This window comes from Pseudorca crassidens, chromosome 10 (assembly GCF_039906515.1).
Source record: "Pseudorca crassidens isolate mPseCra1 chromosome 10, mPseCra1.hap1, whole genome shotgun sequence".
Lineage (NCBI taxonomy): Eukaryota > Metazoa > Chordata > Mammalia > Artiodactyla > Delphinidae > Pseudorca > Pseudorca crassidens.
The window spans coordinates 67,786,941-67,797,669 of NC_090305.1; the positions used below are offsets into that span (position 1 = coordinate 67,786,941).

The 10,729-nt window shown below is 49.3% G+C and overlaps 1 protein-coding gene across 2 annotated transcripts; it reads left to right on the top strand.

Moving 5' to 3' along the window:
* The first annotated feature begins 1,291 nt into the window (after nt 1-1,291).
* LOC137232403 (cathelicidin-5-like) lies at nt 1,292-10,518 on the top strand. 2 transcript variants are annotated; one of them, XM_067754314.1, is made up of 4 exons: nt 1,292-8,770; nt 9,398-9,505; nt 9,649-9,720; nt 10,326-10,518. In XM_067754314.1, exons 1-4 carry the CDS (start codon nt 8,282-8,284, stop codon nt 10,425-10,427), a joined length of 771 nt encoding a protein of 256 aa, XP_067610415.1. In that variant the 5' UTR covers nt 1,292-8,281; the 3' UTR covers nt 10,428-10,518. The 2 variants fall into 2 exon arrangements, with proteins under 2 accessions (XP_067610415.1, XP_067610414.1); XM_067754313.1 differs by having other exon boundaries at nt 9,649-10,518.
* Nucleotides 10,519-10,729: the final 211 nt, after the last annotated feature.

The following is a 10,729-nucleotide window of genomic DNA, read 5'->3' on the forward strand; positions in this document are numbered from 1 at the left end:
ACTCTGCTCAGCAGCCATCTGTTATAGCACTGGATACAGTTCACTACTCCCTTCTAGAAATATTTTCTGCACTTGGATTTCAGGACACCGTACTCCAGATTTTCCACCTCTGTCCAGTTGCTCCTAAAAAAAAAAAAAAAAATGCTTTAACAACATTGTAAATCAACTATACTCCAATAAAAAAATTTTTTTAAAATTATTTGGAGAGGTCATGACAGAGGAAGCCATTTGGCCACTCAAGGGTGGGAAGCAGGCACAGGGAGGGAGAACAGCCTTAAAGTTCTTCTGGGGCATGGCGGCCTCTTGTTCCAAGTAGCAGCAGCATAGAGCCTGACTCGTAGCCAGAAGGAGAAATGTTTGTGGTGTAAATGAAAACTAAGGATGTGAATGTTATCCTGAAGGCAGTGGGGTTAGAAAGGGCCTCGAGACACCAGCATTCCTCTCCCCTCCTCTCCCCGCAAGGAAGATGAACTGAACTTATGGCTTAGGGTGGTGAGGCAGGTCCTTGTGGTCCCTTTTCTCTTCTGAAAAGGTTGACTTTTTCTGCCGCTCTTCCCCGGTGGACATTGGTGTAGCACTCAAAGAGGCCACCAGAGGGCACTTGTTTCCCAGGAGAATATTCTTGGGGACTGAATTGAGGAGTGTTGTTGGTAGAAAAGGCAGCTAGAGGGACTTGCCACGTGTGAAAAAGTGAATGCACCCCAGTCTCTGGGGCTCTGCTTCTAGAGCCTTTTTTTTGGCTGCCTTGGGTCTTCGTTGCTGTGCATGGGCTTTCTCCAGCTGCGGAGAGCAGGGGCTACTCTTCATTGCGGTGCGTGGGCTTCTCATCGCGGAGGCTTCTCTTGTTGCGGAGCACGGGCTCTAGGCGCCTGGGCTTCAGTAGTTGTGGCTCATGGGCTCAGTAGTTGTGGCTCTCGGGCTCCAGGCGCGCGGGCTCAGTAGTTATGGCTCGCAGGCTTAGCTGCTCCATGACATGTGGGATCTTCTCTGACCAGGGCTTGAACCGTGTCCCCTGCATTGGCAGATGGATTCTTAACCACTGCACCACTAGGGAAGTCCCTCTAGAGCCTTTTTCAGGGTGGGACAAGCTCAGGGCCGGGAGCCCCAAACCTGTGTTGCTAGTCTCAGCTGGCCCTTTATCTTATGTGTCAGCCTCTTGATCACTGTTGGTCTCGGTTGCACCCCTCCAGGAAATGGGAGGAATGACTCCTGATCAGTGTACCACACAGAGGCATTAGCAAGAGAGAACAAAGCAAGTAGTGTAAACACTTCTCAGAAGTTTGAAATAAACTTCTGAGAAGTTTGAAATAAACTTCTGAGAAGTGAGTCTGACTCCCTCTGGTAGTCAGAGGTCCTGGCTAGCAGCTGGGCCCTCCTTACAGCTTGCACCTGGGTGCTATTCACCTCACAGATTGTCCTGGGAGGAGAGGAAAGACTTTGTGCCAGGGGCTGGAAGGGGCTGGAGACCAGGAAGGTGGACTTGTGGTAACATTGCCCTGTCCCAGTCTTTCTCAGTCCCTGGGCCTCTGGGAGGTGAAATTGTTCCTGGGGCTCCCTCCTGTCCTGGTTGAGTTAGAGCCTCTTGTGCCATCCTGCTGATGACTGGTTGACAAAGGCCCCCATTAGGCAAGGTGCCTTGTTGGGGGGTGGCAGATAGAGGAAGGGCTCATGGTTTTGATAAAAGAAATTTTCACATATTGAGGTATGGGAGAGTCATTCTGGCTTATACACGAGTTAACTTGAATTTTATGGTAACTGAGACAGCCTGTTTGTGGCCTATCAAACATACATTGTATATCTGTTTTAATTATTAAAGTAAAGGGCACATTGACCAGAAGTAAAGAATGCCCATGTTGGGCTTCCCTGGTGGCGCAGTGGTTGAGAGTCCGCCTGCCGATGCAGGGGACACGGGTTCGTGCCCCGGTCTGGGAAGATCCCACATGCCGCGGAGCGGCTGGGCCCGTGAGCCATGGCCGGGGGGCCTGCGCGTCCTCCGCGGCGGGAGACGCCACAACAGTGAGAGGCCCGCGTACCGGAAAAAAAAAAAAAAATGCCCATGTTAAAAATAAAGCTTAGGGTTTATTAAAGTTCCCTGGTGGCCTAGTGGTTAGGATTCCAGGCTTTCACTGCCACAGCCCGGGTTCAATCCCTGGTCAGGGAACTGAGATCCCGCAAGCCGTGTGTCTTGGGGTGGGGGATGGGGGAAAGCTTAAATGCTTCCCTTCCTGGGACACCAGTGCTGGTACTCCTCCTTTGATGATAAGGCTCCCTTCCCAGGTGCCAAGGACATACTGACTCGCTGTGGACATGCTGGTCTGTTTTTTTTTTTGAAACCTTGAAGAGATGTATCCCTGACATGTTTAATATTCTTTGTTCTGAGAAGATATAAAACTGTGCTGAGAGCCACGGTTCTCAGGAGCAGTTTCTCAGAGCAATCTGAGAAGATGGTTTCTGGGCTATAGTCCTCAGTTTGGCTCAAATAAAACTCTCTTCTATTCTTATTATAGATTGCTTATTGATTATTTTCACTGACAGTTTCCAGGACCTAGACCTTTCTAGCCCTGAGCAATACCTGCCCTAGAGGACTTGGGGCTGGACCCATTCCAATCCTTTGAGCCTAAAATCCAGGCTCCAAGGCATGCCCTGGGCCTTCTGGGATGTTTGTGTGTTCTGTGAAAAAAGGGGCACAATTGAGGAAATTGGGGTTAATCAGAGTGAAACATGTTCCTTTCCTGCAGGACTCTCACAGCCTTTAGTAAGCTAACGTGTATTGTAAGTCTCCGGGAAACAGCAAGGGAGGGTTCACATACTTCTTTGACCATGGGACCCTTTTCTTGGGAATCTTGCGCGACCACCCCTAGTCCATGGAACATGCTCTGAGAAGTACCCACTTAATCCATGCAGCCCTCACATTCACTTCACAGAGGTAATGGAAACAGAGTGGGCTAGGGGCTTGCCCCAGGCCCAGGTTGGTGGTCTCCTAAGCATGGCTGGGGCCTCCCTTCCCTGGGCACACTCAGAGCCTTCCTGAGTTGGCAGGGAGGGGGCAGCTGCAGGGCTACTGCTCTTCCTTGCCTTCACCCCTTTCTGTCATCTTCAGTGGCTCAAGGGCCAGTTCATGTGAGCGTGGGCTCTGCGGCCACGGAGAGCTGGGGAGACCGAACAATTGCCCACACATTGCCGGCGCTTCCCCCCCTGCTCTAAAACTTTTGAAACTGAGATATAAATTATCTACCATAAAACTCACAGTTTTAATGTAATTATTTCAGCTTTGACAAAAATGCACAGTCGTGCAACCATCACCACAATCAGGATGTAGAACATTTTCATTGTCCCAAATGTTCCCTCACGGCCCTTTGCAGTCTACCTTGTCTTCCTAACCCTGGCCCCTGGCAGCCACTGATCTATTTCCTATCACGATAGTTTTTCCTTTTCTGGAGGTTTCATATAAATAGCATCATGCAATATGTGATCTTTGGCATCTGACTTCTTTCACTTATCATAATGTCTAGCATAATGTTTATGAGGTTCATTCGTGATGCACATATCACCAGTTTGTTCTTTTTTACTGGCAAGTAGCATTCCATCGTGTGGATGTCCTGCGATTTGATGGACTTGCTGATGGACATCTGGGTTGTTCCTGGGTTTTGACTATTATCAAGTTGCTTTGCACATTCTTGTACAAATTTTTGTGTGGAGGAATGTTTTCATTTCTTGATGGTAAATACCTAGGAGTGGAATTTCTGGGATGTATGGTAAGCATGAGAACTTACCCTTTTCAAGATGGTTTCTGGCTGTCCTCCCATCATCTGCAAGGGGAAGAGGGGGATGAGAGGGTGAGCTGAAGCTGGGAGAGGTTGGAGCCTCAGCCTTACATCTGTCTCTGAGTAGTTTGGTATCTTGGGCAAGTTGCTTTATCCTGGTCTGGGCTGGCCTCAGTTTATTCATCTGTGAAATGGCAATAGCACTATGATTCTCCCTTCCTGTCGCAGCAGGGGTGGAGCGAAGGTCAGCGGTACTTGCGAGGAAGAACATGGTTCTGGGACAAAGGCCTCCCTTTGAGAGCTCTATTCCCTCTCAAGTCAGTGTGGACAGGACGACAGTCAATTTCTGCAAATCCTAAGAGGTTCCTTTTGGTCCTGAGCTGAGTGGGCAAGGCCTAAGATTTTCGGGGTTGTTAAAGGCGATCCTCTTGCCCCAAACACCTTGGAATATGGAGCTATAAAGGAGGAGAAAAATTTTGCAAAGAGACCAAAGAAAAAAGGATCTTTACCACTGTCTTATACACATGTGGCCACTTAAATTAATGAAAATTGAATTAAGATGTCAGTTCCTCAGTTGCACAAGTCACATTTCAAGCGCTCAGTAGCCATGTGTGTTTAATAGCTGCCATACTAGATAGCACAGATACAGAATATTTCCTTCATCAGAGAAAGTTCTGGTTGAGACTCCAAACCTTCGCTTTGGGAGGGTCCGTATTATTAGTACATCTCTAGTAAACTGAGGCAGGCCCCATGGAGGTCAGCTGGCTTACAGATAAGGACCCCAGAAGATCCAATGGGCAGAACTCACTGTGAGAGAGCTGGCTGCACAGGGACCCTGTGGCTGGCTGGTGGGTATGGCCCCTGAGATGGACAGCTGGACATGGTGAGGGCTGTGCACAGGCAGAGGGCTGGGATGCAGCCCTGGCTCTCCAAGGGGCTGTGGAGGGAGGCAGGGTGGAAAAGGAAGTGGTTGGCTGTAGCAGTTGTGGGAGCTGGCAGGTTTGCTAGCATAAGATGTGGGAGCTCCATTTGAGGGGTGGGCAGTGGGCCTTCTGGGAGGGTCAGACATTCGAGAAATGAATTGGGCCTAGGACTGAGCTGGGCCTCGTGAGAGCACCTCTTCGGCCAAGGCTCCTGAAGGGGGAACTATGGCCTTCTGCCTGAGCCCGGCTGTCTCCAGGAAGGCAGCCCTTGGCTGAGTACTCTCAGCAGGACTCTCAAGGGTCAGTGTTGTGTGCAGGTCTCAGACTATCAACAGCCAGTGTTGTGACAGGACCAGCCCTTGGGGTTCTGATTATAACTGCACGATGCCCTTCACCAATCGCCATCAGAGAACTTTGAAAAAAACAAGTTTCATTATTTATGGGACTGGGAAATTATGTGGCATGACTGGAGCCACTCAAAGACATCTAGGGTAGAGAGAGAAAGAGAATATGGGCCTGGGGTCCTGCTTTTATTGCAGTTGAGGATGGGGGCCTAGGGTTTCTAACGGCTCACTTTTTATTGGTGAATTTAAAACATAAGAGCAGGAATTTAAAGCACAGGAAGAGAAAAAACAAGTGGCCCAAATGATCAGTTAAAGAAATCTGAAACAAAGGACCCTCAGTAGGGGGAGGTGGCCTGGCTTTTTTAATCTAGTCACGCAGCTGACAACATGTTTATTCAAGATAGCCACCTTTGAAGTGGATGCCTGGCTGTCAAAGCTTAAATCAGGCACTTGCATTACAAAAAAGAAAAGAAAAGAGAGAAAGAAAAAAACAATCAACTGTCAGCGTTTACACTGCAATCCACCAAGTGATGCCTGGGCATCAGAGTCGATGGTGAGGACCTTAACTACCTGGGTAGTTGATATGCTAAAAGTCAGAGGTTATAACCCAGAAACACATCTAAATAGGATTACAGTAGTAAATCTTTTTTTTTTTAAATACATCTCTATTGGAGTATAATTGCTTTACAATTGTGTGTTAGTTTCTGCTCTACAACGAAGTGAATCAGCTATATGTATACATACATCCCCATATCCCCTCCCTTTTGAGTCTCCCTCCCACCCTCCCTATCTCACCCTGCTAGGTCGTCACAAAGCACTGAGCTAATCTCCCTGTGCTGTGCAGCAGCTTCCCACTAGCTATCTATTTTACATTTAGTATTATATATATGTCAGTGCTACTCTCTCACTATGTCCCAGCCTCCCCTTCCCCCACTGTGTCCTCAAGTCTGTTCTCTACGTCTGCGTCTTTATTCCTGCCCTGCCACTAAGTTCATCAGTACCGTTTTTTTTTTTTAGATTCCATATATGTGCGTTATCATATGCTATTTGTTTTTCTCTTTCTGACTTACTTCACTCTGTATGACAGACTCTAGGTCCATCCACCTCACTACAAATAACTCAATTTCGTTCCTTTTTATGGCTGAGTAATATTCCACTGTATATATGTGCCACATCTTCTTTATCCATTCATCTGTCAATGGACATTTAGGTTGCTTCCATGTCCTGCCTATTGTAAATAGTGCTGCAATGAACATTGTGGTACATGTATCTTTTTAAAAATTATTTATTTATTTATTTATTTATTTTAGACTGTGTTGGGTCTTCGTTGCTGCCCGCAGGCTTTCTCTAGTTGCAGCAAGCGGGGTCTGCTCTTCGTTGTGATGCGTGGGCTTCTCATTGCGGTGGCCTCTCTTGTTGCAGAGCACAGGCTCTAGGCATGCGGGCCTCAATAGTTGTGGCACGTGGGCTCAGTAGTTGTGGCTTGTGGGCTCTAGAGTGCAGGCTAAGTAGTTGTGGCACACGGGCTTAGTTGCTCCACGACATCTGGGATCTTCCCGGACCAGGGCTCGAACCCGTGCCGCCTGCATTGGCAGGCGGATTCTTAACCACTGCACCACCAGGGAAGCCCACATGTATCTTTTTGAAGTATGGTTTTCTCTGGGTATATGCCCAGTAGTGGGATTGCTGGGTCGTATGGTAGTTTTTTTTTTTTTTAAGGGACCTCCATACTGTTCTCCTCAGTGACTGTAGTAGCAAATCTTATAATAATTATACAGGCAATAGTCTGAAATACAGTTTAGAGCCATTGTCCCAAACTTGAAGGTTTCAGCCATGATAATAGGTCAGTGATCTTGAGGGTCCTAGGAATTTGTTCAAGGATTTGCATAATATTGTGGAAAATGTTAATATTTGGCACCATCCTGTGAAATAGGTCTGAGCCTGTCCAGAGTTGGTAGGTTGCTCCATATCTCATCAAACCAGTCTCTTAGTCCTGAGAATAGATCAGTTTAGTTAAAAGGTTGTGCCTCGTTTTCGGAAGCAGTGATGCAGGTGGGTTCCCCAAGTTAGGCCTACAGAGTACAAGCAATCAGGTATTTAATGAGAGGCATTTCTATGGAAACAATCAAAACAAAAAAAATTTAAAAAAAAACAAAGGTGTGTGACTGGAGCAGATTGTAATCCCAATTTCTGACTTCTGAAGGCAGCCAGATTTCTAGGTGTTGGGCTTAAATCCTCTTCAAATGGAGTGAGGGCAGACAGTGGCAATCTAATAGATTTTCCCGGGTCACAGTTTGAATCTCTGGTGATGCTTCTGAGTGGCCCACGCAGCAACAGACATGAAGATTGTCCATACATGAGCTGTTACGGTGATTTCTCTGAAATTTATATTAAGTGTCCTATTTTAGCCTGCATAGCTTCAGGAAAAGGGCAGTTTTAGTTCTCAATGATTCCAAGTCAGGAGGATGGGAGAAAAATTTGAAACATTAGTTTGGAGAGTTGTAGCCAGATATTAGAGGAAATGAGGAGAAATCAGTATGCAGACCAGTTTATAGGTAGACAACAAAACCTCAATGACAATTAACAGAACTAGTATTTAATATCCTCAAGTACATATTAAATTTTCTACTGAAACATAATTTTTCTGTCTAAAATTACCCCCATTTTTATCAAAGATAACCAACTTAAGACTAATTTGCTTGCAAATTAAGTCTAGTTTCAATAAACTTGGCTTGATTATTTATATGAGTACAGCAAGAAAAAGTGACTGACCATATAGGCTCCTTTAAGTCTGCTTTGCTGGAACTTTTCATAAGGAATCCCAGATTGAACTTTTAAAATTCTACATGACTATTCTTGAGGCTTGGTTGGGAGGGGCCAGGGCAATAGGCCACGGCTGGCAGGGACTTAGGATGGGACATTTTTAGAGTGAGAAAGTCAGTGGAGAAGAATCCAGGAGAGGGGACAAATGGAGCCAAGCCCCTGACTGGCTGAGGGCTGGGCCCAAAAGACAAGATGGTGTGGGGTTGACTGTCTGCCTAGGGTTTGGCTAGGTGTGTAAGGCTCTAGAAGAAGCTGGTACAGTCATCCACTCATCGACATTAACTGATGGCTACTCTGTGCCAGACAGTGCCTAGAGGAGGAGATTGAGTGCTGAATACACTCCTTTACCCTATTCCTGAGGAGGCCAGAGTGTGGAGGCAGAGGGGACGTAAGACAGAGCCTGGTCTTCCCTCTCCTGGAGGACTCAATGCTCTTGAGCAACCCTGCCTATGACACTCCCCATGGGCCCCAGGAGAGGCCAAGACATTGTCAGGGAGATGGAGAAACCATTTCTTCACCTTCCACAGGAGGCTTCCCGCTCCCACTGCCCAGCAACCCCGTGAGGCAACAGCAGGGGCTGAGGCAAGTCCAGCTCACAGCCGGGGAGGAGATCAGGGATGGGGCAGGTCAGGAAGACGCGTGGTTGGGCCATTGCATCAGGCCCAGGAGGGGCATAAAGGAGGGTCCTGCATGCTGGGAGGAGGCCGACTTGGGGACCATGGAGACTCAGAGGGCCAGCCTCACCCTGGGGCGGTGGTCACTGTGGCTACTGCTGCTGGGACTAGTGGTGCCCTCAGCCAGCGCCCAGACCCTCAGCTACAACGAGGCCGTGATTCGTGCTTTGGATCAGCTCAACGAGCGGTCCTCAGAAGCTAATCTCTACCGCCTCCTGGAGCTGGACCCGCCTCCCAAGGCCGTGAGTCAGGAGGACCCTGGGGAGGGGGCTGTCTCCCGCCAGCCATGGCCACACTGTCACCGCCTCTGCTCAGGCTGTACCTCCTGTCAGGAAGGGACTTCTCCCTCTAGGTGGGCTCCCACTTCTTCCAGGAAACCTTCCCAGAGCTGGGTCCCCTCCCAGCATGAGAGCTTCCTGCCTTAGCATCTCTACTGTGGGAACAGGTGCCCTGGGCTCCAGGGCTTTCTGGGAGCTCCAGGGTAGGGGGGATGGTTACTCGGTCTGTGATGTGACTTCCCTGCTTTAAGTCCCATCTGTTCCTCATTGTCTTCCTACCAGGGAGGGCTCTGCTCAGCTTGGAGATTCCAGTGACAAGGTCTTTCCCTGCAGGTGGTCCCTGACTTGCCTCAGCCCCTCCGTGGGGAAGGTGTTCTCATCAGAGCTGGTCTGAGGTCCCCTCCTGCTCTCTGTGTGCCCATGAGTCCAGGAGTGGGCTCTGTCCCCTTCCCTTGTGCACCCAGCACCAAACCCAGGGCCAGGCACACAGGAGGGGCTGAAGAGGCTGCCGTCTAGGTGAGGGGCAGGGAGACAGATCAGAGAAGGAAGCATGAGCTTGAGCCCAGTCACCCCACTTTGATCCTTGACCAGGATGAGAACCTGGACACCCCAAAGCCTGTGAGCTTCACGGTGAAGGAGACCGTGTGCCCCAGGACGACCCAGCAGCCCCCGGAGCAGTGTGACTTCAAGGAGAATGGGGTGAGGCTGGGGGCTTAGAGTGCTGGTGGATGCTTCCCAGGGAGCTGAATAGGGGGCTTTGGGGAAGATTTCTAGCCCCTGGGCTGAGGCTGGGAGGCAATGGTCCGGGGGTTCCAGTTTGAGCTCGAACCTCCCCCTTACAGCTGGTGAAAGAGTGTGTGGGGACAGTCACCCTGGCTCAGATCAGGGACAACTTCGATATCACTTGCACTGTGGTGAGTGGCCCGTTCTGTGTTGTGGAGCTAATAACAGGGTGCGTTGAGGAACATCCTTTGGACCAAATACCCACTGCCCCTTCCAGGGCAGAGAAAGACCCTCCTACCTGGCCCCTCCCTCACCCGCGCCCCAGGCCTCCAGGACTGGCTCTGCCATCCCTTAGAGCAGTGGTTCTCTAAGTGGGGTCCCACCCGGGAACTTGACAGAAAGGCAGATTCCCAGGCCACACTCAGACCTCCTGAATCAGACTCTGGGCTGGGGCCCAGCCATTTGTATTTTCACAAGGCCTCCAGTGGATTCCGACTGTGCTGAATTCTGAGAGGCACTGGCTAGAGTAATGTGCTTTCAGCCCCTACTCCCGTCTAGCTTTGCTGGGATGGGCTTGTGACCCTGGGAAACCCCTTGCCATCTGTGGACCCCAGTTTCCTCATCTGTCTGTGGATGTAGGGTTTCAACCACATGCTCCAAAGGTCACAGCCAGAAAGTGAACTGGGGCCCAAAGTCTCCTGAAGTCACCCAGTTAGTGGGGATGTCCACGTGGGGAGGATTCTGGTCTTACCCTGGGCCCATTTTCCATAGTAACTTGTTTCTTCCTGTTGCATAGCCCCAGAGTGTCAGAGGACTGAGAAGCCTGGGTAGGAAGATACTAAGAGGTTGGAAGAAGTATGGCCCAATTATCGTCCCAATAATCAGATTAATTGGGTGAATTGTGAGCCCAGGGAAAAGACCTAAGGGTCTGCCTGCCCTGGTTCAGACTTCTAGACTCTGAGAAATAAATTCTTGTGAAAGCAACTTACTCCAGGCGTCAATTTCATTTGTCTCCTCTCCTCCCACTTACCAGGACCGAGTCCTTAGCTCCAGGTAGCCTCTTTTGTGTGTGTGTGTGTGTGTGTGTGTGTGTGTGAGAGAGAGAGAGAGAGAGAGAGAGAGAGAGAGAGAGAGAGAGATCACTCCTGTAAACACAGTCATGGGTGAGGCCCCTGTTCCTTCCAGGAGGGCATGGGGAGA

Excerpts from the sequence above, each read along its gene's own strand:
- LOC137232403 (XM_067754313.1), top strand. The coding sequence starts at position 8,282 with ATGCTCTTGAGCAACCCTGCCTATGACACTCCCCATGGGCCCCAGGAG. Across the intron at positions 8,771-9,397 it reads TGGACCCGCCTCCCAAGGCC|GATGAGAACCTGGACACCCC; the intron begins GTGAGTCAGGAG and ends ATCCTTGACCAG. Across the intron at positions 9,506-9,648 it reads GTGACTTCAAGGAGAATGGG|CTGGTGAAAGAGTGTGTGGG; the intron begins GTGAGGCTGGGG and ends TCCCCCTTACAG.